Genomic DNA, 25,076 nt, shown 5'->3' with positions numbered 1-25,076 from the left:
GAGGTTTCCAAACTCTGGGCTGCAGAAGAATTACCAGGGCAGGGGTGGGGGATGCGCGGTTAAAAGAAGTTGACATTGGAGCCCTACCTCAAAGAATTCCAACTCACTAAGTCAGATGTGAGGACCAAGGAGTGTTCCCACTGTGCTTCAGTGGACTAAGAATACTACTGCAGCAGCTCAGGTCACTGCAGAGACTTGGATTCAGTCCCTGGCCCAGGAACCTCCATATGCTATGGGTGTGAGGCCTTTAAAAAAAAAAAAAAAAAAAAAAAAAAAAAAGGAAGTGAGGACCGAGAATCTGCGTTTTCAAGCTCCCCACTCCCACCCTGGTGTTCCGGTTCAGCTGATCACCAAACCTCCAAACTTCCTGCCCTCAAATCTTAAAGGAAGAACTCACGGTAGCCAGTGGTTAACAGAGTGGTCAGTTTTCATTTACATCAGCATCCTAATGTGTTACATCTAAGTCAAGGCCAAGGAGGGGAGTCATTTTACCAAGTAGAAAATGTACCCACAGAGAGGTTCTTTTGTAACACATCTAAAAAGGCAGCAAAGACTTCCTTGGAGGCACTGGGAAAATCTGACTTTAGGAAAGACCTGGCCTAGAGATGAGACCAAATGCTTTAAATATGGCAGTTTTCAGAGTTTCATCAAAAAAAAAAAAAAAAGAAAGGAAGTCTGAAGTAAACGATTGCTTTTTTAAAATTCTGAAGTCTTGCCTTTAAGAAAAAGGTGGTTCTTGTTGTTTTATCCTTATTAAGAACACTGGAAGTTACTATTGTGGCTCAGTTGGTTAAGAATCCAACTAGGATCCATGAGGATACAGGTTGGATCCTTGGCCTCACTCAGTAGGTTAAGGATCCGGCATTGCTGCAAGCTGCAGTGTAGTTTGCCAACGAGGCTCGGATCTGGCATTGCTGTGGCTGTGGTGTAGGCTGGCAGCTGCAGCTCTGATTCCACCCCTAACCTGGGAACTTCTACATGCCACGGGTGCGGCCCTAAAAAGAAAAGTGTAACCAGTCTCTTCTTCCTCAAATGACTGAAATCTCAGGTAGTTTACTTTCTTAGAATAGACTCAGGTCATGATAGTCTTTACCCAAATTCATCAAAAACCTCGCTTAATTTTTTCCTTCCAGTTTCATTGAGATATAATTGACATACTGCACTGTATAAGTTTAAGTGTATGGCATAATGATTTGACTTATATACACCATGAAATGATTATCACAGTAAGTTTAGTGAGCATCTGTCAGCTCATGTAGATACAAAATAAAAGAAATAAAATATTTTCCTTGTGATGAGAACTCTTAGGCTTTGCTGTCTTAGCCACTTTCATATATAACATATACGTTCATTATATTCATTGTGTTCATTCTGTTTATTGTATTCATATATGTTCATGTGTGTTCACTTATTTATCACAATGTACAGTACCTATTTATCTTTGTCTTTTTATTTTTAGGGCCACACCTGTGGCATATGGAGGTTCCCAGGCTAGGGGTCCAGTCAGAGCTATAGCCGCCGGCCTACGCTAGAACCACAGCAACACCAGATCCGAGCCGCGTCTGCAATCTATACCACAGCTCACGGCAACACTGGATCCTTAACCCACTGAGCGAGGCCAGGGATCGAACCCACAACCTTATGGTTCCTAGTGGGATTCCTAGGATGGGAACTCCCTATTTATCTTACAAATAGAAATTTGTACCTTTTGACCACCTTCATCCAGTTCTCCCTCCTCCCAGTCCCTTACTCTGGTAACCACAAATCTGATCTTTTTCTTTTTTTTTTTTTTCTTTTTTTTGTCTTTTTGCTATTTCTTGGGCTGCTCCCGCGGCATATGGAGATTCCCAGGCTAGGGGTCTAATTGGAGCTGTAGCCACCGGCCTACACCAGAACCACAGCAACATGGGATCTGAGCCGCATCTGCAACCTACACCACAGCTCACGGCAACGCCAGATCGTTAACCCACTGAGCAAGGGCAGGGACCAAACCCGCAACCTTATGGTTCCTAGTCGGATTCGTTAACCACTGCGCCACGACGGGAACTCCTGATCTTTTTCTATCATTGATCCTAATTTTACAGGATATCTCTATAAGCCATGTGGTGGTTGGAGCAAGAAAGATAGTTTCATGACATCAAATCCCTTAGATCTGGGACTCACTGAACTAAAATATTCAACAGTTTTGGATGGAATGCTGAGCTGGTGGAAAAGAACTGTTCTGGTCCAAATGGAATCAGAAACTTGCAGTTTCTTGGAGTTATAAAGTTCCCTGCTCTCATGTTACCAGGGAAAGTGGAGAAATGAATCATGGAGGTGAAACATTCAAGTATTGCAGCCATCTATTTATTGATCTTAATCCTCCACATCCCTAGCCTAAATCAGCAAGTCCACAGACTTTTACGTTCTGCTGGTATCTGAGGATTTAGGGAAGTTTTTGTTATTTCACTTGCGTTTCACAAAACATATTCAGCGTGGATGCTTGTGAAAATGCAGGTTCCCAGGCCCTCATCAAAACCCTCAGCAGCCCTGAAATATGCATTACCACAAGTATGCCCACCCCCAAAAATATTCTAAGTGTTCTGACATTGCAGAAGCACTGTGCTAAGGCTTTGCATTTAATGGAGAACGTTCTTACCTAGATAGACAAAAAGTGGAGCTGCTTCTTACTCAGGAGTGAAGTTATAATGTCAGGACATAAGGTGAGCTTTGAGTATAGTCAATATTAATCTTGGAAGCATCCACGGAAGGGTGCCCTGTTAGAGACTCACACACCATCTCCTCATCAGCCCAGTAGAACCAATGATTCCTCAAATACTGGAAGAGATGATGTTCCTTGGATTGAGTACCAGTTGAAGTCATTAGGTGTTCAGGACTTGGGTTGTATGTTCAAACACTGGATCCACACTCCAAGCTTAATAGGTATCATATACCCATTCATACCCCTAGACATTGAGCAATCTGGTGGCCAGAATCTCCATTTAAACAGTTGCTTTTTTTTCTTTTCGAAGAACATGAATAGTTGATTTCTGTAAGTGAAATCCATGTGCATTGCAATTTCACTGAACCTACATTTCTGGGTGGTGGTGTAGGGACTTACACAGCCAGGCATATGCCCACCATGTATTAAAAATGCTAGTTTGTCATTCTCTTTTTTTTTTTTTTTTTGCCTTTTTTTTTTTTTTCCTTTTTGTCTTTTTAGGGCCGCAGCTATGGCATATGGAGGTTTCCAGGCCAGGGTTCGTATTGGAGCTATAGCCACTGGCCTATGCTACAGCTGCAGCAACATGGGATCCAAGCCAAGTCTGTGACCTACACCATAGCTCATGGCAACACCGGATCCTTAACCCACTGAGTGGGCCAGGGATTGAACCACCATCCTCATGGATGCTAGTCGGGTTTATTAACCACTGAGCCATGACGGGAACTCCATTGTTTGTCATTCTAACAATAAGAGCCTTCGTGTTCCAATGTTCCATTAAAGAATAACTTAATTTCTAAGGTTAAGGGTCCCACAACTGTCACCCATTAGCAGGTTCAGAGTTAGCAGAAGTTGACCCATTCTGTACTGGTAAAACTCCTGTCCTATAAACAGACTGGAATGGGTTCTTTCCTGGCCTCAGAATATCCTCCCATTGCATAGAATGGGAAGTAAGCATATATATCAAGGGGGATAAGTAAAAGTTGGCCTTCTTGCAAAAACAACAGCAAATCTGTTGTATTTCCTGTTTTATTGGCTGGTGTAAGGCTTCCCGGTTTTGCACAGATGTTATCTTCAGAGAGTTTTTTGATTCCATGATAAAAGATGGGGAATATTACCTATTTCCAGAAGATCAGAAGGGCTTTTCTTTGTTGGTTCAGATAAACTGAGGTAAAGACAGGTCAGACCTAAGTCATCAACAATGGAAAGATTTTTGCTTTGAAAAAGATGTAAGCTTGTGGGACATTGATGAAGAAATCAGGATAAAGATGAAAAGTGTTCAAATAAAGAAAGAAAGGAAGGAAGGAAGTTAGTTCAATCTCTCCAATAACCAGGGCAATACAAATTAAAGCAACAATGAAATACTATATATATATTTTTTGTTGTTTGCCATATGAAACAGCATAAAAGATGGATAGTGTCAAAATTGATGAGTGTGAAGAATTGGATACTACACCATGAGTGGAATAGTAAATTGGGACAATCTTGGGAGGTCAATTAAATCTATGTGCCTGTCCACCCAGCAATTCTACTTTTTAGTGTCATAAAATGGCATGTAAAATAGTAGTTCTCCTCCCTACAGATTAAAATCTCCAGTGCCCAGGGCCAACCCTGGATCAGTCATATTAGAGTCTCCAGTGATGGGGCAGGGCACTGGTAGGTTTTAACATCCCCCAGATGATTCTAAGATGTGCCCAGGATGTGAACCAAGGATGTGCAGTGATGTTCACTGAAGCTCTGTTTGAAATGGGGGGAACCTTGAAACAACCTAAATGTCCCTCAAAGAGAAATTGCTTAAATGCACAGTGGTTCATTCCTAGGGTGGAATATTACACTGCAGTGTAACATGAAAGTATCTCCCTTACTACCTACAGCTTTTTAAGACCCCAGATGATCTGGTTGCTGCTTCTCCATCCTCATCTCCCAGCACTCTCCCCCCCCTCACTCCTCCACTTCATCTACACTGAATTCCTCTCTGTTCTTTGAGCAATACAAGCATGCCACAGAGCCTTTGCAATTACCAATCCCTCTACCAAGAATTTTCTTCCTCCTCATGTTCCCATGGCTCATTCTCATCTCTCACATCTCTCCTTGAGATTACCTTCACAGAGAGGCTAACCCCCACCAGCTTCTCTAAAATAACACCCACAGCTCCACCCCTCTTCCCTCTGTCCCCTTAACCAACTTTACTTTGCTCCCTAATACGTACTTCTCCCTGACAAACTTTATATGTACATATAAAGTTTTATATAATTTATATATAGTTTTATATAAATATATATTTGTATACATATACATACACATTTATGTATATACATATATATACTGTATATACATATATATACATACATACATACATTCTATATATATATAGAATGGTCTGTTTCCTCCTACTGGAATGAAAATTCCAGGAACATTTTCATTTCCTTTCTGTCATTGCCCAAAATAATAGAGCATAACACTTAGAGGTGCTTATTATGAAGCTAGACCATTGGGGTTTAAATCTAAGTATTCGTGTGCCCTTGGGCACATCTTTTAACCCACCTATGCCTCAGTTCTCTCATCTATAAAATAGGGATGAGGGAATTCCCATCGTGGCTTAGTGGTTAATGAACCCGACTAGTATCCATGAGGACTCAGGTTTGATCCCCGGCCTTGCTCAGTGGGTCAAGGATCCAGTGTCGCTGTGGGCTGTGGTGTAGGTCACAGATGCGGCTCGGATCTGGCACTGCTGTGGCTGTGGTGTTACCGGCAGCTACAGCTCTGATTCGACCCCTAGCCTGGGAACCTCCATATGCCACATGTGGGGCCCTAAAAAGACAAAAGACAAAAATAAAAGAATAAATAAAGTAAGGATAAAATAGTTCCTACCTCATAGGGCTGTGAAGGCTATATTGTAAAGCACACTGCCTGGCACATGGTACTCACTGTGTAACTGTTGGGTATCGTTGTTAAGACCAGCACCTAGTGCAGTGCCTGGCATGTAAATATTTATTAAATGAATGAATGAATGAGTTTCAATAAATAAACCCCCACCCACGTGCACACACAGGGTCAATTTCTAAGTGCGTGTTTATGGATTTAAACAGTGGAAGGAAAAGCCTGGAGGATTCACCCCAAATGCTATCAATGCTCTAACCTTGAGGAGGAGAACAAGATTCAGAAACACTCCAAGGCATGAGTGTGCCTACATCTGTATCATTTGGTTTTTTGATGTGCCACATGTAAAACAAAATGTTTCCAAATGAAATTTGTTTCTCCAAAAGAAGCCAGCCCTTAGACCCCAAAGACTCAGAGGTATGCGGATCTGCCAGTCCAGATCAGCACTGGTTGAACAAGAGTCATCCTTATTGAAGAACGAAGCCCTAAGTGAGGAGGCTCTGCTCTCTCCCTCCCCTTCCCCCTTCTCCTGCCCCTCCCCTTCCCTCTCATTTTGTCTCTTGTACACACAGAGCGTGAGCAGCCAGTGGTCAGCCACAAGCATGGAGGATGGACCTTATCCACACACACCCCAAAGAAGTTTCTGAGGAATGGATCCTTGACTTCAGACTGAGATCTTTTCCTCCAGGACTCTCCAGAGGCAGGCCCCTGGCAAAGGAACTAAACGAGAAAAAAAAGAAAAAAAAAAAGTCCAAAATTTAGGAAAACCAAGCAGCACAGCCAGATCAGCCAGAATCGTCAGCTAAGTCTGTTTCAGTTTATCAAAAGCCATTGTGTCCATGTATCCAGGCCTCTCCTCCAGAGATGAGCCTCAGGAAATCTCATCACTTTTCAGTGGAGGGGGAGAGGTTCCAGATCTGGGAGGAGAGGGAATTTCTAGAAAGAGCAGTGGATGCTGGTGTTGGCAGTGTTGAGCACATGTTGAGCACGTTTAAAGTTGTCTAATAGAACTGAATTTGTGTGTTGTTTCCTTGTATGTTTATGTGCTGCAGCTTCACGTCAGTCTTCTGTAGCTCCTCCTCTGTCAGCCCCCAAGAGTTCAACATACTGGCATCAAAGCGAAGATTTCTGGTCTTATGTCTTGGTCTCACTTATCCTAACTCCACCCCCAGTGCCACCACCCCCGCCCCCAATAACCCCTTGCTTGCATCCACCATGTGTCAACTTGACCACACCCTCATTTTTCACTCAGACAGACTCTGAGAATGTACTTAGTGGTCAAGTCTAAGTACGTGAGCACCTTTCCCATCCCACTTTTGGGAATATACTGGCTGTGTTTATGGAATGTGCTTTTTTTTCTTTCTCTCTTTAGCAAGTTTCAGGCAAGATCTTTGATTTTTCCGGGTGCCACTAGGAAATACCACTCATTTTATGGATTTTCTGTCAAACGTAAACCCTTTAGGTGTGACTGTATTATTTTCATGACACCGCCATTATTCTGCCTGTCAGAACACGCTCATCCTGTGTGGTACCACTGGTGGTACGCAAAGATAATCTTTAAGTCATTTATAGCCACCCCTTGAATTGTAAGGAACACTTCCCTTTTTCTGTTTTGTTTCAATCCTGATTACAGCTCAGAGAAAGTCTCTGTTTAGTGCTCATAGGTCCTCACCACCTTGCTCATCCTTTGGTTCTTTTCCCTCCTTAATAAAGAGCAGGCCTCAGGTTCAAAGTCTTCTGTTTAGATAGAATTTAATAACCTAATGGGTTTTGTTTTCATTCTGTTTTATTAATTACCTTCCATGAATGGCTCTCCAGTTAGGGATGAGCTGTATACATTTTCCGTTCAAATACATCTACTTAAGAAAAGAAAGTAGGAGTTCCCATTGTGTCTCAGTGGTTAACGAACCTGAATAGTATCCATGAGGATGCGAGTTTGATCCCTGGCCTTGCTCAGTGGGTTAAGGATCTGGCATTGCCATGAGCTATGGTGTAGGTCGCAGACGATGCTTGGATCCTTAACCCACTGAGCAAGGCCAGGGATGGACCCTTAGCCTGGGAACCTCCATGTGCCGTGAGTGCGGCCCTAAAAAAAAAAAAAAAAAAAAGTGAAAGAAAAAAAAAAAGTGGATGCAAAGAAAATATTAAGTGGTTAATACCACAGGTGATAGGTATATGTGAGAAATAACTTCAAAGATTAATATTACAAATAGTGATAATGAAGTTTCCTCAGCAAGAGAAAAGGCAGCTTATGCTAAGCGAATGGACAAGAAGCTAAGGCGAAACACCTGAGTTCCAAAGCCTTTTTTTGCCACGAACTAACTATACAAGCTGACTTTAGGCAAGTTTCTTAGCTTTTTGTGCCTCAAATTTCTTCATCTGGAAAAGGGAGATAAGAATGCCTGCCTACTTACCTCAGAGTGTCATTAGGAAAATTAATCGCCGTAATAGATATGATTGCCCCTGGAGGGAAATTCTAAGTGCTATACAAATGTAAAGCCTTGTTCTTAAATTATTGTGAATCTCAGGCATTTGTTAAAACTCCTGGACCCTAGCAAAAATTTTTTTAAAAAATGGGCACTGATGGACACTGGATGCCACCTGTCACTTCATCTAGATGTCCATCACGAGCCAGAACTTGTCCCAGGAGGACACTGAATCAGGGACACCAATTCTTAGCACACAGAGATCTTAGTATCATTCCAATGTATCAGATCTTGATTTCTGTTTCTCACACCTTGTTTTTTTGTTAGTTTGTGTTTGAGTCCCTGATCTTTTACCCAAATCAAATGAAGTGTTGCTGAGAGGCAGAATAAAAATGGTTTTGAGTAAGCCTGTTTACCACAGTGTGCACATTGTGTTTTCTTGGGGTTACCAACCCTCTAGAGGCTCCCATAACTGAAACAGGCTCATTCATCCAGACTGAGCCTCTTGCATAGACCATAGAGAGGCTGAAGGTGGGGCTTCAAGGTGTCAACTCAGAACTAAAATATGGCCTGAAATGCCCTTCCAGGAAGCATTGAAAATCTTGGTCCTGGAATTCCCGTTGTGGCTCAGCAGGTTAAGAACGTGCTATAGTGTCTGTGAGGATGAGGGTTAAACCACTGGCCTTGCTCAGTGAGTTAAGGATCCAGCATTGCCACAAGCTGCAGCTTAGGATGCAGATGCAGATCAAATCCAGCATTGCTGTGGCTGTGGCATAGGCCAACAGCTGCAGCCCTGATTTGACCCTTAGCCCAGGAACTTCCATGTGCCACAGGCGAAGCCATAAAAATAGTAGTTAAAAAAATGTTGGTCCTACTAAAGTCACTAAGTGAGATCTCTGGGATTGAGATAGGGGTCTGATTTGGGGTGGGGGTGGGGGGCAGTGTCTGGCAGAGAACTTTAATATTGACAAAGTGAGATGATGATCTTCTCCAGGGCCTCCTACAAAGCTGAGATCACCCCTGCTCCACTCCAAAAAAGCACATTTAGAAAACGGATTGATCAAGTGCATCAGCCAGAGGACTCTTTGAGAAGCCAGTGACTAAAAAATGGCCACAGCAAAAAGGGTTTACTTGTTCATATAATTGAAAACTGTAGGGATAGCTTCAGGTACGGCTGGATCTTGGTGCTCAGCATTACTAAAAATTTCTTCTTTATCAATTTCTCAGCATCAACTCAGTATATTTTGGTTTCACAACAGCACAGTGGCTGCCAGCAGCTTGGGATTTCTTCCTACAAGCTAAGCAATGCATGGGGAAATAAAGTAACTCTTCCCTAAGGGTTACAAGGGGGAAAAAATTTCAATTTGAAATAATGCACAATTGATTTGGAGCAGGAATCAAACCGTCAGAATGAATACCATCCATTAACAGACAGGCGTGGCCACCCTTTCCAACACAAATTTATACTGTGTCTGGGAGTGTGTAGTATCCTCTTTGGCCAGAACTGGGTCACAATTCAGCCAGTGAAACTGAGGATGAAGTCAACTCCACCCGAACTTTATGGATTGAGGGTGTGGGAAGGGAGGTTTCCCAAAGGAAAACTAAAGTGCTTTTACCAGAAGAAGAGACAGATGCTGAGCAGAAGAAAAAAAAAAAAAAAAACCATGGTCTACTTTAAGGCGGCTGCTTCTTACTATGCCTGTCACGAGCAGGGTAAAAAGTCATCTAATAGCTTTTCAAACAATTTCCTCATTCTGTTGTCACTCTCTTCCATTTCCTCACCCATTCATTATTGACAGAGCACCTGTTCAGCCACAGAAAGTGAGCTAGGCTTTGGAGATTCCGGTGGGATAAAGAGAGACCCTTGGAAAGAGGCTGGTGGGGAGCCGGCATACATGGAGAACATTAAAAGGAAATGTGAGAGGACAGAGACAGGCGGGAATAGTGTTATGCAGCTACCTTGCAAGAGGGTGCACTGACTGTACCCAAGGGACAGTGCCTCAGAGAGGGAGTGCCCCTGTCCTCCTGCTCTGAGCATGGCTAAGGCTGATAGGACTACAGCCCTTGAAGTGGCCCTGTCTTTGCCCACACGTTATGGGCAGAAGCAGATGCAGACATAAAATCGCTGGCCTCAGCTCCTGGATCAGCAGATTTTCTCTGGCCTGCACCAGGACAGCTGCATTCAGCAAAACAGCATTATGCATGTATCTTGATACGTAACCCTAGATCCAGGCTTCTAATTATAAGACCGACGTCTTGGGCTACTGATTCTAAGACAGTGTCTACATTCATGGATTACTACAAATCCTTAAAAAAAAAAAAAATGAAAAAACAAAACAAAACAAAAAACACTCATGGAAGTTGCATATTTGAGCCTGGGAGTTAACCCTATAAACATAGGTCCCTGAACCAAAACACGTTGAATTCTGATTTGACAAATACAAAGACGTCTGATATGCACGCATCCCCCATCATCCCTACAGAAGCCAAGAAAGAAGGCATTATCTTTCCAATGAAGATTGATTCATTGGTTCCAACAGAGATTTATGTAGCAGAGGTCAGGGGAGAGGAGTACCAAGTGGCCTTTGTGTGTTTCTCTGTGTCGGGCGTCTGAGTTTCATCTTATGTACCTGTTCCAAATCTCAGGTGAGCAGCCAGGTCAAACCTGTGATGGTCCAGTCAAAACTTCCATCCCTCTTCTGATCCGAGTACACACTTGCCCTGTTCACCCTCATAGACTAGTTCACTGAGGTGCCCTGCCATTTAGTTTGCTCAAGCTGTCTGCCCCTGGCATTGCCATCCAGTGTCTGGGTGACATGGAATCCCATGTATGGGAACGGCTTGTGCTTTGGAATGAGTATATTGACAGGAACTCTGAAAGGCCAAACCCTGCCCCTGTAGAGGTGACAAATGGCCTGATGACACAAGAAAGATGACCTAAATCCAGATCCCCACAGATGTAGTAAAGTAAGGTAAGTAAGTATTTCTTGAGGCGTTCCCATTGAGGCTCAGAGGAAATGAACCCAACTAGTATCTATGAGGATGTGGGTTCAATCCCTGGCCTCACTTACCCTGGGTTAAGGATCTGGCATTGCCATGGTTGCGGTGTAGGCCAGCAGCTGTAGCTCTGATTACACCCCTAGTCTGGGAACTTTCATATGATGCACCTGTGGCCCTAAAAAAGAAAGAAAAATTCTTGAGCCTTTACCAAAGCTCATCTAAACAATTACCGTTGTCTTGTTACAGGTAACCCAGTGTATTCATTTCTGATCAGTACTGTAACAAATACTACGAACTTGAAAACCATCCACCTTTTGACTGCTTTGGAGGTCAAAAGTCTGAAACATGCAAACTATTCTATTTAGAATGGATAAGCAATGAGGCCCTGCTGTATAGCCAGAGGACTATATCCAATCACTTGTGATAGACCATGATGGAAGATAATACAAGAAAACACACACACACACATACACACACACACATACACATATATAATATGTATGACTGGGTCACTTTGCTGTACAGCAGAAATTGACAGAACATTGTAAATCAACTAATTTTTCTTTTTTTGTCTTTTTGTCTTTTTTTCTAGGGCTGCACCTGCGGCATATGGAGATTCCCAGGCTAGAGGGTCTAATCAGAGCTGTAGCTGCTGGCCTATGCCACAGCCACAGCAACGCCAGATCCTTAACCCACTGAGCAAGGCCAGGGATTGAACCCATAACCTCATGGTTCCTAGTTGGATTCGTTAACCACTGAGCCACGACGGGAACTCCAACTACTTTAATTTAAAAAAAAAATTTTTTTTAAGGGACAAAAGTCTGAAACTGGTCTCACTGGGTCAAAATCAAGATGCTGGTGGGATTGCCTTCCTTTCTGCAGGCTCTCGGGGAGAATCTATCTGCTTACCTTTTCCAGCCTCTGGAGGCTGTCCACCTTCCTTGCGTCCTGGCCTCCTCCCATCTTCAAAATCAGCAGTGGCCACTGGACTCGTTCTCACATGGCATCTCTCTGACTCCTTTGCCCTCCTCTTCCTCGTTTAAGGACCTGGCGATAACACTGGGTCCACCCAGGTAATCCAGGATAGTTTCCTTAATTCCATCAGCTACTTTAATTCTCTCTTACTAGGCAACCTAATATATTGACAGCTTAAAGGGATATATTTGGGGTTTCAGTGTTCTCTCTACCGAACCCCTGCTTTCACATTCATCCTCCTTCAGCATCAGCACCCAACTTCTGATCAGAGTGATCTCAAAACCTAAATTAGGAGTTCCTATTGTGGCTCAGTAGAAACGAACCTGACTAACATCCATGAGGACACAGGTTTGATCCCTGGCCTCAATCAGTGGGTTAAGGATTTGGCATTGCTGTGGCTGTCATGTAGGCTGGCAGCTGCAGCTCTGATTCAACTCCTAGCTCGGGAACCTCCATATGTCGGGTGCAGGCCTAAAAACAAACAAACCCTAAACCCATGTGTGCTGTAACCCAGCCCACCCATGGAATGGCCCCCCCTCTGCAATTAAAACCCACACTTTTAAGCACAGACCACAAAATCAGACCTCTGGCTGCCCCTCAGATCTCACTTCTGACCACTCCTTTTCCTTCCCTCTGCTGTAGTCTCACACTGGCCTGCTGGCTCTTCCCCGACACTGGCCAAGATCATTCCTGCCTCAGGGTCTTTGTACATACTGTTTCCTCTGCCTATCACACGGTTTCCTGGGTTTTTACATAATTGGCTCTTCCTCTTCCTCCAGGTCTCAGCTTTTCAGAAAGAGATAAGCTAAGCCCCTAGGAAGGCAGCCATCCACCCCTTGTAGTTACATCACTCTGCTTTACTTTCTGCACACCTAGAAAAGCATGTAGCCCATGGCAGATAATCTATAAATATTTCTTGAATGAGTAAGACATTCTTCTTCCCATGAGCCCTCCTCCAGCTAATGTCCACTCCTTTGCCCCAGAATAAATTCTCTCATGCAGGGAAGCCTTCCGCATGCCAATGCTTCAGGACCATTAGGGTCTCTCTTGGCATGCTCACACAGACCATAGTTGTACTTAAAGCTCTTATCACAAAGGTAGTTAGATGCGATAATCCACTGTGTACTGATCAGGGAATAGTATGTCTTTCCCAGCTGACTCTCAGCCCCTAGGAGAGCAAGAACCGTGTTGCTCTTTTTCACCTCTGCATCCCTGGTGTTCGGAAGGCTTTTCGTAACTATTTGTTGGCTGTCAGAATGAATAAATAAATAATGAATGAGGGAGAAATTGAAAAAGAGAACAGAACCAAAAATTGTTCCATCATCTTGGCCTTTTTTTCTCCTACTTATCTGACAGATGTAAACCTGATTTTGGAAGGAAGATGCCATTCACTGAGGATTGGTTCAAGGTCCTGTCCCCAAACATTCTCATGTATGCCTGGATCACTTATCATGATCGTTTAGAAAGCAGAAGTTACCAAAAGCTACAGTACACCCAGAAGTTATTTCACAAAGCTGTGGACCGAAATGAACTCCTGTGGGTGGACTTTCCCCAAGGCTTCCTTTGAGGCTGGGCTGCCCCCTTGTGGAAGTAGTGGAGAAAGGCACAGTCAGTGTGTTCAGATTTCATGAATGGCAGGTTTCTATTGCCTTTTACAACCCTCTATGTCTGTGTGACAGGCTCCAGGAACAAGCTGGAGGGAAATTGCAAAGCTTGGACAGAGTAAAGAGGCAACAGGTTCTGGAATAACCACCTTTCAATAAAACAGGAAGGGAGCTGATGCTTTTTAAGTGTTCCCATTGTACCAGACACTGTTCTAAGTTCTTTGTGCCATAAATTCATAACAAGAACCTACTGAGGAAGCAATTATTTATTGTCCACTTTTGATCAACAAGGAAACTGAGCCATGAGAAGGTTAAATAACTACCCAAGGACCTAGAAAGTGGTAGAACTAGGATTGGAACCTGCATAGTCTGGTTCCAGAATCTCAGGTCCCAGCATGACCTTACTTGCCACCAGTCACCAGTCCAAAGCATTATGGCAGAGTCTGTTGCTTTTGAACCAGATTTTTGGCTGGTTTACAGGGTGATTTTCAGGCTGTATGACTCTAGGACTTAGTTCTAGCCTCAAAGTTCTCAAAAGCAGTGTAGATATATCATTGACATTTCTGTTCCTTTGAAACAACAAAAGTAATAAGATGGCAAAAGCTCAGTAACTGAGGAAGACAAAATCTGGCTAAATAGGGATTGTTCTTCAGTCTCTGTATTCTGCAATTCTAAAAATAGCTCTTTGCCAACAAATTTGTTTAACCCTTAAAAGAAAAAGGTGGGTAAATATAATAATAATATTATGGCAAACATTATGGCTTGCTATCTACCAAGTATTGTATTAAGCCCTTAAAATATACTTTCATTCAGTTGCCATTAGCAGTTGTAAATAAAAGTACTGCTATTAATTTGCCTTTGCCTCTGAGGAAACTGAGGCACAGAGAAGTTAAGTAACTTGTTCAAGTTCACACAACTGAGAAGTGTTAGGATTTGAGCCCAGGGAGTTTGATTCTCATATCCATATTCTTAATCATTATGTTAGACTAACTCCCATAAATCATAAATCAGCTCTCATTGCTTATTTTGTAACTGTAAAAAATAACAAAACTACTTTTGACACATAACCAAATGAAATGACTTAATTGCCTGTTCACATTTTCCCTAATTAGTTGCAAGCTTGACATAAATTTGTGTGGGCTAAACTTTTGCAACAGATTTGTGTTAACTACAACACATTTTCTGTTTGGAATCTTATCAGTTATTTTAAAAAACTCAGGTCTCATATCTATGTATAAATCTTTTTACATTTTTCTCTTAAAATTTTTTTTAGTTCTTTTACAGCTGCATCTGTGGCATATGGAAGGTACCGGGCTAGGGGCTGAATTGAAACTGCAGCTGGGGTCTACACCACAGCCATAGCAACACCAGATCTGAGCCGCATTTGCGACCTACACCACAGCTTACAGCAATGCCAGATCCTTAAAATTTATTTTCTATGTACAGGAATTGACATCCACAGAAGAAAAAAAGTGCATTCCCACCGTTTGAGAACAGAAGCTAATCTGAGTGTATAACTTAGGATACTTTCAATAGTAAGCAACAGAAAATCCAATTGACTTGAACAGTAAGAGAATTTACTGGTTCTCATAATGGAAAATTTCAGGCAGAGGACAAACTTCACGATTGAATCCAGCAGATCATGAAGTCGGCACACTATGGCTCTGTTTCCCTTTGATGCTCTCAGTTCTGTTCTCTTTTTGTGTATAATTGATTGGTTTCACACTTGCTTCCCTCATGAGAGGAACATCTCAGGCTAAGAAATTCTGTATCAGTGTCTCGAGAGATGGAAGATCTCCCTACTCCAAACTGTCAGACAAAACCCCACTCTTCCTTCTTACTGTAACATGTCAGAGGACGAAGCCTGAACCAGAGTAGCCTAGGTCTGGCTTACAAGCCCATCCCTGAAATAAAAACTTTAGCAAGAGGGGTAGGATTTTCCACAGGACCTGTCTCTGGAGTAGTTCAATAAATATTCACTCTTATTAATGTTATTTATTTATTTACTTATTTTGTCTTTTTGCCATTTCTTGGGCCGTTCCCACGGCATACGGAGGTTCCCAGGCTAGGGGTCCAATCGGAGCTGTAGCTGCCAGCCTACGCCAGAGCCACAGCAACGCGGGATCCGAGCCGTGTCTGCGACCTACACCACAGCTCATGGCAACGCTGGATCCTTAACCCACTGAGCAAGGCCAGGGATCGAACCTGCAACCTCATGGTTCCTAGTCGGATTCGTTAACCACTGATCCACGATGGGAACTCCATTATTAATGTTATTATTATAAAAATGAGGTTCTTTTTGTACCTAGGTAAATTATAAGCAAAATGACCAATAATGAAAAGTTGGCCCAACAAACTCATGAATCAACAGATACATAGTGGGAGTTCCCATTGTGGTGCAGCAGAAGCAAATCTGACTAGTATCCATGACGATGGTTCGATCCCTGGCCTTGCTCAGTAGGTTGGGAATCTGGCATTGCTATGAGCTGTGGTGTAGTTTGCAGATACAGCTTGAATCTCGCATTGCTGTGGCTGTGATGTAGGCCGGCAGCTCTAGTTCTGATTTGACCCCTAGACTGGGAACTTCCACCATATGCTGTGGGTGTGCCCCTAAAAAGCACAAAAAAAAAAAAAATAGCAAAACAATGAAATACTCATTTTACTTGTCAGACTGCAAAAAAAAAAAAATGTTTTAATGTCATAATGTTCAGTTTTGAAGAGGGTGTGATAAACAGTCATCCAAAATGTAATGTCTGCTGCACTTTTAGAGATAAATTTGACAATCTCTAGCAAATCTTTACAGGTATACACTTTTAGGTCCAGTGATTCTATTGTTAGGAATTAGTCCCACTACTTTTTTCACAAAACTACACTTGCATATGTGAATTGGCCGGGTTGTGTGGGTATTCAACAGCAGTGTTATTTGTGAAAGTCCAAGATGAAAAACAAAACTGTCATCAAAAAAAGACTGATTAGACTTCTGGCTTCCAGTAAAGGTGAAATAACTTCTATTGGACTAACTCCCCTGCCTATAAAAGCTGAAAGCTCTGGACAAATTTTTTTCAGTGGAAGTCTCCCGAGAACAATCAATAGCAGGCAGAAACTGGAAGGAATAGGACCCTTGAAAGAAGGGGATCATACACAATTACCTGGCTTTCTTTTGAAGGGTCTCCAAGCTCATAGAAAATAAATCTCAAGCAGAAAGCAACAGTCTGGGGGTTTGAGACTGGCATATGCACACTGTGGTATGGGCCAGTGGGGACCTTCTGTATGGCACAGGGAAATCTACACAGTATTCTGAGATAATCTATATAGGAAAAGAATCTGAAAAAGAATGGCTGTGTGTATATGCATAACTGAATCAGCTTGTTGCATAGCAGAATTATCACAACATTGTAAATCAATTATACTTCAATAAAACTTTTTTAAATTTTTTAAAAAAATATTTAAAAAATAAAAAAGAAAGCAGTGGTCTTACTGAACTGAGGAATCACTTGTTGGGGTTTGGGACTCCAAGGGTGGCTGGAAATTGAGGTAATAAATTCCAGAAGAGATAGAGCCACAGAAAAGGGACCCAAAATATTAATATAAACTCTCTTCAAATACATAGCTTGTGCCTGAACAGCATATGTGGAGCCCAAGGGAAAAAAAGCCTGGAAGCTTAAAGAACTGAGCTGCTCAGTGCTGAGGAGAGTTTGGAGTTCAAATTCCTCCAAATTAGAGGAGATTGATAACCCCTCAGTCTTTCTGCTGAAACTCCAGAAGAGTCACATATTAGAGTAAAGACCACTTTCAAGGACTAAATTCTAGAAGGTGGAGAACCAAAGTGGACTGATCTCAAAGTAGCCTAAAACTATGCCTCCACATGTTAAAGATGAGTCATCAGTAGTTTAACTGCCATGTGAAACAAAACTCAACACTTCTGAGGAAGATAATAGAATCCAAGTCTTTGCAATATAGCACACACCATGTCCAGTGTAAAATAAAAATCACTAAACATATGAAGAAGCAGTAGTGATCATCAAGAGAAAAACAGTTAATAGAAACAGACCCAGAGATAATACAGGCATTGAAAGAAGTAGGCAAACACTTTAAAGTAGTGGTGATGTTAAAGAATCTAGAAGAAAAGATTAATATGAGTGAAGAGATGGAGCACTTCAGAAAAGACATGAAAATTAAGAAAAACTAGAAAACCTAGAACAGAAAATGATAAATTCTAGAAAAAAATTTTGAGTATTTTGGACAGCATATTGGACAATGCAGAAGAAAGGATCAGTAAACCTGAAAACAGTTCTATAAAAATTATTCAAACTGAAGTAGAGCAGGAAAAACAAAAACAAAATACACTTGTAGGGGATATCACACATTCTGTCATATACATAATTGGATTCCTAAAATAAGAGATGAAAGCAAGAGTAATGGATTATTTTTTAAGTTTTTAAAGAAATAGTGGGAGTTCCTTCATAGTTCAGTGGAAAACTGATTAGTATCCATGAGGATGCAGGTTTGATCCCTAGTCTCACTCAGTGGGTTAAAGGATCCAGTGTTGCTGTGAGATGTGGTGTATGTCACAGATGCAGCTTGGACCTGGCATTGCTGTGACTGTGGTGTAAGCTAGTGGCTACAGCTCCAATTGGACTCCTAGCCTGGGAACTCCTTATGCCACAGGTGAGGCCCTAAAAAAGAAAACAGTGACTTAAATTTTTCCAAATTTTATTAAAAACATCAGTTCAAGAAGCTCCAGAAACCCTAGTCAGTATAAAGTCAAAGGAAAACATACTAATACTAATAATTGGAATTTTTATTCAAACAATCAGCTGCTTACCTTGCCTCATCCATTCTTTCTCAGGAATCACAAGGACTTTCTGCACAAGCTTTCCCCTCACTGTCTCTGCCTGTGACCAACCTCAGGGTCCCTCTTGTGGCCGTGGATGGCATGGCATGCCCCCAACTGGAGAACTGAAAGTAATAATCTTTCCAGGGGCAATCATCTTCACCATACACAAATAAAGCCAAAATCCCCAGGTACATTTTACAATAGTATATTTTAACACAATTTTCAAAAATATGTAAATTTTAAAAGAATCTTGAGAAAATAAAGATTAAGACAATTATGGTCCATTGATACTACAGTTAAGCATGGTCCTTAATTTGACTTGGGGAGTCAAATTTCCTGCATCTAAAGCCTGGCTCCTCCACTTACTAGCTTCATGACATTGGGCAAATTACTTATCCACTTGCGTGCCTTAGTTTTCTCCTACATAAAGTGGGCATAATAATAGAATGTACCTCCTAGGCCTTTGTGAGGATTAAATGGGTTAAAACAAGGACCTTGCTCAGGACAGTGCCGGGTATACAGTAAACACTCTGCAAATGTAAACTATTATTATTGTATATGGAATGTGCACCCATTTAAACAATGAGAGAGGTCAGTACGTTCTGACATGGAAAAACAGATTCAGGGGTAAAAAGTTTACCCAACTATGTCAGTTTTTTAAAGGAGAGAGATAAGCACATACTTTTTCTGGACAAAAAAAGCTATACAATTATGAAAAAAAATGTTCTCAAAAAGTATACAAGAAATTATCAACAGGTATTTCAGGAGAAAAGAAATAGGGGTCTAAGGGAAGGTGTGAGGGGGACTTTTGTTTTTTATTAATACCTCCTGTACTACTTGAAGTTTTTACCATGTTCATTCATACTTAAAAATACAGACATTTAGGTGTTCCCACTGTGGTGCAATAGGTTAAGAATCCTACTGCAGCAGCTCAGGTCGCTGCAGAGGTGCAGTTTTGATCTCCCACCTGGTGCAGTGGGTTGAAGGACGCAGTGTTGCCTCAGGCTCAGATGGCCCAGGAACTTCCATATGCCACAGGTGTAGCCATAAAACGAAACAAAACAAAACAAAAATAATACAGACAGGAATTCCTGTAGTGGCTCAGCGGAAACGAGGTTGTGGGAGGAACCATGAGGTTGTGGGTTCAATCCCTGGCCTCATTCAGTGGGTTAAGGATCTGGTATTGCCATGAGCTGTGGTTTAGGTCGCAGAGGCAGCTCAGATCCTGCTTTGCTGTGGCATAGGCCAGCAGCTACAGCTCTGATCGGATCCCTAGCCTGGGAAACTCCACAGCCTGCGGGTGCGGCCCTAAAAAGCAAAAAATTCAAAAAAATACGGACAATTTTTGGAAGACTGTGGGATTTCCATTGCTTTTTATTGCCACCTAGGGGTTGCTGGAGCCTTGCCTACTTTGATCACCATCACTAGGTGTTATACTTATTCACTGTTTAATAATTGATCCACCTTTTGATTTAGCAATTTATACCTTCCAACTCTCAGATATTAATGATTTTGGTAACAGTGAGAAAAATGGCTCCACAGTTATAAAAGTCAAAAGATGTTAAAAGACGAGACAGTACCTAGTTTGGTCTCCCTCAGTGAATGACAATTGCAATATTATATTTAAAATCTTGATCTGCCTGACCCACTGGCCTGTCCCACATGATCTGTTATCCATTGAAAATTACCCAGTGGTCTGTCCATAATGCCAATTTTTTTTTCTTTTTTTTTTGGCTGCACTCGGAATATGGAAGTTCCCAGGCCAGGGACTGAATCTGAGCTGCAGCTGCAACCTATGCCACAGCTGTGGCAAAGCCAATCCTTTAACCCACTGTGCTGGGTTGGGGATAGAACCCATGCCTCCACAGCAACCCGAGCTGCCACAGAGACAACCCTGGATCCTTAACCTGCTGCACCACAGTGGGAACTCCAAGGATGCCTAAATTTCTGTATCAGTCTGGTTGCCCATGTTTGATTGAATACTGGTCCCATGACTTCCTTGCTGTGTGACCTTGAGCATGTCATTTCACCTTTCTGAGCTTCAGTTTCTGCATCTGTAAAATATGAGTGATAACAATAGGAGATCCCTCTAAGAACTGTTGCTGGGGGCGGTCATGCATTGATACATCAAGCACAATGACAGATACATGATAGGGCTTGATAAACAATCTTCACTATTAACACTTAGAGTCTTCAAATCTCAACTTAATTGTCACTTCCTCCTTGAAGCCTACCTTGACCTCCTGGGTAGATCATATCCTTCTCACTAGGTCACATTTTTCCTTCTTAGCGTTTATTACAGATAACTACTCAATGCTTGTTTGATTCATGTTTCTCTTCCCTACTAGATCATATTCTTCGGATCTTCCACACCTTTAAAAGCAAACACATGTCTTCTTTCTCTTCTCCCTCTAAGTGTTAGCATACTTTGACGCCCTGTTCTGCACCATACTCTTTTTTCGTACTTTTTTTTTTCATTTTAAAAAATTTTATTGAAATATAGTTGATTTACAATGTTTTGATAATTTCTGCACTATTTTTTTCCTCCTTATTGATATACCTTGGATATTGATTCATGTCAGTGTATAGCATTTCCTCATTTTTTTAAGGCTATATGGCTTGCCATTGCATGGCTATGTCATGATTTATTTAGCCCATCCTCTACTGGTGGACACATAGGCTGTGTCCAACGGTTTCCTCTTGCACATATGCAAATACTGCAATGGATGACTCTGTCTTTCATCATTTTGCTCGTGCATAAGTATATCTGTTGGTTAAATTCCTAGAAGTAAAATGTTTGAATCAAAGGGTGAGGACCATTTAAATTTTGCTAGGAATTGTCACACTTTCCTTCATTATCTTTAGACCAAAACCCACTGTACCACAGAGGGAACTCCCCATGAATTCTTAATACAATGTGGCAAGACTCCTCCTTCAGCAGTTACAGACACCTTATTGTACTCAACTTTATCTCTTTGAGATCTCCCTGAATATGCCCCAGAGTCAGTTTTGAGAACATAGTGTAGCATTATAAGCCAGACTGTCCCAAATTTTTTCCTCCAAATTTGATGTAAATCCATCTATATCTGCTTTCATATAGTGCAATAATAGACACAAACTTTTTTTAATGAGCTCACTGAAGGCAAAAATGGTCCTTTCTGAAATTTCGGTGTTTCTTATCCCTACTGTCTTGTGTGTTAGACACGCTAAGTAGGAAGAGATCTTACATAGCTACCTCTGGTTCTCATGCTCAGATGTTTCTTTTGGAGAGAGGCCAGGACCACTGTTCATCCATATGGCTGCATTTGTACGAATTAGAAAAAGGCATTCATTCCTCCAGGCAGATGGAACCTCAGGACCTACTTCCCTCCTAGTGTAGGCACCCCTGCACAGGGCACACCTATACAATCCCAGTTACTGGGCTTTCTCACTGGTTGAAAACCTTAGGCTATCACTATCTTATTCAAACCAGAGTAGAAGTCTTGAAATTTTCTTTAGGCATTAAAGCATTTGCATAGTTCAGATTAGTGGTCCACGACTCACCTTATCTTGTTCTTCCTTATCTCTCATGTTATTTGGGGAAGAACCCAAAGATCAATGTATTTATATCTATGGTTTCTTCATCGCCTATTGTGAGCAATAAAAACAGATCATAGAATGTATTCTGGGTTATCCACTGGCCTGGCTTAAATCCTGTTCAAGCTTCCCTAGAATCTCTTGTTTACCTGTATTGCTGCCTTTCTATGAGTCTGCTTCCATCTCTATCCTATAGATTCCTTTTTTTTTTTTTTAAACGGCCGCACCATGGCTTATGCAAGTTCCCAGGCTAGGGGTCAAATTGGAGCTGCAGCCGCTGGCCTACACCACAGCCACAGCAACTCGGGATCCAAGCCACATCTCACGGTACTGCTGGATCCTTAACCCACTGAGTGAGGCCAGGGATCAAGCCTGAGTCTTCATGGATACTAGTCCAGTTCATACATAGTCCAGTTCACTGAGCCACTATGGGAACTCTGTTTTTGTATTTTTTAAGAATGTTTTTAAATTACAAAAGTAGTAGAGCCTCATAGTAGAAATATTTTCAAACAGAAAGCTAAAAAGTGAAAATCCCCTATCTGCCCCTGTTTCCAATCAACTCCTCTTCTAAGAGGGGACCACTATTAACAGCCTGTTGTATATCTTTCCAGAACTTCCTATTTGCAAGCCTAATGATGCTAAGGAAAGGGCTAATGTTTATTAAGTGGTTACTAAGGGTCAGGTGCTTTTCATACAGGTTCTCAATTAAATCACAAAACAAGCCTAGGTGTTAGTTTTATTCCCCATGTCACAAAAGAAGAAACCAGGTGACAGTTTTTAAGTGGCAAGGCCAGAATTTGAACCCAGGCAGGCTGATTCTGAGCTCAGGTTGTTAACTTCCTGTTCTGCCCCTTGCTTTGGGATTTGGAATTTCATAGACATTTCTCCATAGTTGCCACATAATTCTATATCCTAGCCCACCCCCCCCCTTTTTTTTTTTTTGGCTTTTTAGGGCTGTACTCACAGTATATGGAGTTTCCCAGGCTAGGGGTCCAATCGGAGCTACAGCTGCCGGCCTGCACCACAGCCATAGCAACACAGGATCTGAGCTGCATCTACAACCTATACCACAGCTCATGGCAATGCCGGATCCTTAACCCACTGAGGGAGGCCAGGGATCAAACCTGTGTCCTCATGGATACTAGTCATATTTGCTTCCACTGAGCCACGACAAGAACTCCCTATCCTCTCTTTTAAAAGTTGCTCGTTAGTCCATAAAAATGAATGTATTTAATTCATTTAGCTATTCTACTGACAAACTTTTTAGAATTCTGCAGCTTCTCATTTCCTCATTTCATCAAATCTAAGATTCCATTGATTGTAAGAAGCATCCTGTTTCAGAGAGATCAAAATGTGCATGTGAGAATTAACATATTATTAGAAATGAGGCTGCAAATAAACATGTTTGCATATAATTTTCACATGTGTATTTCTGTAGATATTCCCTAGCCATAAAATTGTGCACCAGAATGAAGGTGTGTTTTTTATTTTATTTTTGTCTTTTTAGGGCCGCACCCATGGCATATGGAGGTTCCCAGGCTAGGGGTTAAGCGGAGCTGCAGCTGCCGGCCTACGCCACAGCCATAGCAATGCAGGATCCAAGCCATGTCTTGGACCTACACCATAGCTCATGGCAATGCCGGGTCCTTAACCCACTGAGTGAGACCAGGGATAGAACCAGGGACCTCATGGTTCCTAGTCGGATTTGTTTTGGCTGCGCCACGATGGAAACTCCTGTGTTTTTTGATAAATACTGCTAAACTCTCCTCCAGGAGGCCATATCTTAATAATCTGTGTCTTCCATTTACTTCACACATGTCTGGCATTTTGTAGGTACCAAATAAATGTTCAGTGGACAAAATGCATGACTAGGCGCAGCAAATGCAAAGAATTTTGAAATACTCCACATGCAAACACACACACACACATACTGCCAATAACAAAAAAAAAAAAAAAATCTAACAGTGACTAACAAATGAGAAGATTAGAATATTTTAGTACCATATGTATACACACTCTTTGCTGAAGGACTGGCCGTAGTAAATGACAAACACTAATAAATAAATGCATTTTGTGTAGAATGATGTGTTCAAAGTGATTTTTAAATATCTTGCAAAACTGCCTATCAAAAGGTTGTGCACCCCTCAGTTTTTTGAAAATACATTAATAATGTAACCAAGCAGGGCCCTGTGGGGCTCATAGGCACAAAAACTTTTCTGTGTCCCCAATTTCTTGTTTTTATGAAATGTGCCTCATTCAGCCTTGTTGGCCTTCCCTGAGTTCCAAGGGGCAGGTTCAGACACCTACTGATCAGGGAAGGAAGGAGAGACAAAGAGAGAATCAGTCAAGCAACAATGGTACAGCCTTGGGGCAGGATTCTGGTTCCCTCTCAAGGGATACACATAATGATGCAGGCGTCTTATATACCAAGAGAAAAGTTATATTCTTTATGCTTCCTTTGGAAATGAATACTTTAAAACTGAACACCTTAGAGCCCTTCCTTGTGCTTCTCCCTCACTTGATTTCATCCTAAACACAATCACCTGTAAACTAAAGTTTAGGCACCCTGAACACAATTGCCTGTGAGTTAAAGATTATTAGCTGTGATGTTTTCCAGGAACTTTCCTAGTTCTAATCTCTGATCAATATGCCCTTTTCACAAGTAATGTTATTCTCAGCAATAACCCAGAAGACGGTGATCATGCCGAGATCTCCTGATTCCCACTTTGATGACCAAGATTCCCCCAAAGTAAGAAGAATCCTGTCTCTTATCTGGAACCTTGTTTTTCTCCTTTTAGACTATAAAATTCCCTTCAATTTCCCCCCAAGGGATGGCACAGTCTTTAAGGGATTAGGCTGCTGTAGCTTCGTTTGCCTGGCAAAGCAATAAAAACTAGCTTTTTTCTCCTTTACTCTGTCTCCGTGTTTCTCCTGCCTTTTATGCACACACCCCCACCCACAAGATACTAGATGTGAGAAATTTCCAGAGAGCTTATGGTCTGTCATTATCTCAAACACCTGCAGGACTACTTGCATCAGAATCACCTGGTGTGCTTATTAAAATGCAGATCCCAGGC

The 25,076-nt window shown here is 41.8% G+C and overlaps 1 protein-coding gene across 4 annotated transcripts in view; it reads left to right on the top strand.

Annotated features, from left to right (window-relative positions):
* Positions 1-18,611, top strand: part of TMEM233 (transmembrane protein 233) — an 89,209-nt gene extending 70,598 nt beyond the window's left edge. For 2 of the 4 annotated variants that reach the window (XM_084996391.1, XM_021073559.2), the window contains exon 3: positions 18,436-18,611. In XM_084996391.1, the coding sequence (XP_084852517.1) occupies positions 18,436-18,487 (52 nt within the window). In that variant the 3' untranslated portion in view covers positions 18,488-18,611. Of the gene's footprint in view, positions 1-6,153; positions 7,455-7,621; positions 8,423-18,435 lie in introns of those variants that run through there. The other 2 variants (XR_014827401.1, XM_021073560.2) reach the window with 2 other exon arrangements.
* The last annotated feature ends 6,465 nt before the right edge of the window (positions 18,612-25,076 follow it).

This window comes from Sus scrofa, chromosome 14 (genome assembly GCF_054392235.1).
Source record: "Sus scrofa isolate SSC_HxYL_T2T_F1_AM1 chromosome 14, Sscrofa_HxYL_maternal_Yorkshire_Landrace_v2.0, whole genome shotgun sequence".
Lineage (NCBI taxonomy): Eukaryota > Metazoa > Chordata > Mammalia > Artiodactyla > Suidae > Sus > Sus scrofa.
The sequence above is the reverse complement of the archived record's forward strand: the minus strand, read 5'-3'. Positions and strand labels throughout refer to the sequence as shown.